The sequence below is a fragment of the Condylura cristata genome, unplaced genomic scaffold, assembly GCF_000260355.1.
Source record: "Condylura cristata isolate star-nosed mole 26May11 unplaced genomic scaffold, ConCri1.0 scaffold00009, whole genome shotgun sequence".
In the NCBI taxonomy this organism is placed as follows: domain Eukaryota; kingdom Metazoa; phylum Chordata; class Mammalia; order Eulipotyphla; family Talpidae; genus Condylura; species Condylura cristata.
In genome coordinates, this window is record NW_004567110.1 from 1,294,645 (window position 1) to 1,296,296 (window position 1,652).

Here is a 1,652-nt window from a genome sequence, read left to right on the forward strand (position 1 = left end):
GCCCTCCGCCCCTCTCCGCCCGCTGCTGGGCCGCCAGCCGCCTGGGCGATCCGGGCAGGGCCCCTCCCGTCGGGGCGGTCAGGGGACCCGCGCGGAGCAGAGGCCGGGCAGGTTTCGGGATCCTGTGAGTGGTGGCGCCCAGGCCTGTCCACCCTCAGCCAGAAGCAGGACTTGCCCAGGAGGGCCAGGCTCGCAGGGAGCAGGAGTTGGGCATCGCCTGCAGCACAGGCGCCACTCTCCGCCGCCTGGGCCTGTGGACTTTGGCAGGAGCAGCTCCGACATAGGGGCCCCAGCCCCCAGCTGCCCCGTCCTCCTCCTGTCAGCAGCAGGGGCTGCCTGTGCCCTCTTGGGCCTCAGGCCAGGCCTGCTGGGTGGAGCCTAGCGTCAGGCTCTGGGCTTTGTGGCTCTTAGCACAGGGCACCTGGAACCAGGGCTGTGGGGGGAGCCAGCGGCTGATTCCCCACAGAGCTGCCCCTCCGGGGCCTGCCCTGCAGCAGTTGCCCCTGGAGCCGGGGGCAGGCAGCCGTGATGGGCCCGGGGTGGGCCTCCGGGAGCCTGTGCCTCAGCCCCACGCCCATCTGATCTTGCAGGTGCAGCCAGTATGGGGGAGCCCCAGGGTTCCATGCGGATTCTAGTGACGGGCGGCTCTGGGCTGGTGGGCAGAGCCATCCAGAAGGTGGTGGCGGATGGGGCCGGGCTGCCTGGAGAAGAGTGGGTGTTTGTTTCCTCTAAGGATGCTGACCTCACGTGAGTAGCCACCGGGCACCCTGCGGGCAGCCTGTCGCCGAGCCTGTAGCCACGTGTCCTTGCCCTCCCCGCCAGGTGGCTGGCATAGCCTGAGCGGCGTGGCTCAGCTCGGGCAAACACCCTCCCAGTTCTTCCTGGAAGCCCACACCCGCCTGCCAGCCAGGACCTGCGCAGGCTGTCCCCCGGGGCAGCCCCTGCCGCTGTCCTGCCCCGGAGCTCTGCCCTCAGGCGCAGGCCCCGGCCGCGCGGCTCCTCACGGCCTGACTTCCCCAGGGACGCTGCGCAGACCCGAGCCCTGTTTGAGAGGGTCCGGCCCACGCACGTCATCCACCTTGCCGCAATGGTGGGCGGCCTGTTCCGGAACATCAAATACAACCTGGACTTCTGGGTGAGAGACCACAGAGCACCGGGCCCCCGGCGTCTGGAACTCGCCGACCAGCCCCACCAGTAGCGGGAGCCCCACTTCGTCCCCAGGGCTCTTTGGGGCCCAGGTCCCCTTCCATCCTACCATTGTCACCTGCCCTCGCCAGAGGTCCTCAGAGCTGTGGACCTGCCCTCCAGGGCCCTCAGAACGCCTGCAGCCTGGGGTAGGGTGCAAGCCCTGTTGTCTGGGGCGGGGCAGAGGTTTCTGGAAGGGCGGCCCAGGGGGCTTCGCCTTGCCCAGGAAACAGTTAGGACCTGCAGACGCAGGTGCCACTGGTGTCGGGGGAGCCAGGCTGCGTCTACTTCTGTCCCTGAGGCTGGGGTCCTGGAGAGGCCTGACCCTGCCGGTCCCCGCAGAGAGAAAATGTGCACATCAACGACAATGTCCTGCATGCCGCCTTCGAGGGGGGCGCACGCAAGGTGGTGTCCTGCCTGTCCACCTGCATCTTCCCAGACAAGACCACCTACCCCATCGATGAGAC

General features: G+C 68.7%; 1 protein-coding gene across 1 annotated transcript in view; it reads left to right on the plus strand.

The window, feature by feature from the left end:
• Window positions 1-553: 553 nt before the first annotated feature.
• The window catches only part of TSTA3 (tissue specific transplantation antigen P35B), a 2,840-nt gene continuing 1,741 nt past the window's right edge, over window positions 554-1,652 (plus strand). The window contains exons 1-3 of the mRNA XM_004679574.2: window positions 554-747; window positions 1,021-1,135; window positions 1,528-1,651. Of these exons, the coding sequence (XP_004679631.1) occupies window positions 602-747; window positions 1,021-1,135; window positions 1,528-1,651 (385 nt within the window). The 5' untranslated portion in view covers window positions 554-601. The remainder of the gene's footprint in view (window positions 748-1,020; window positions 1,136-1,527; window position 1,652) is intronic.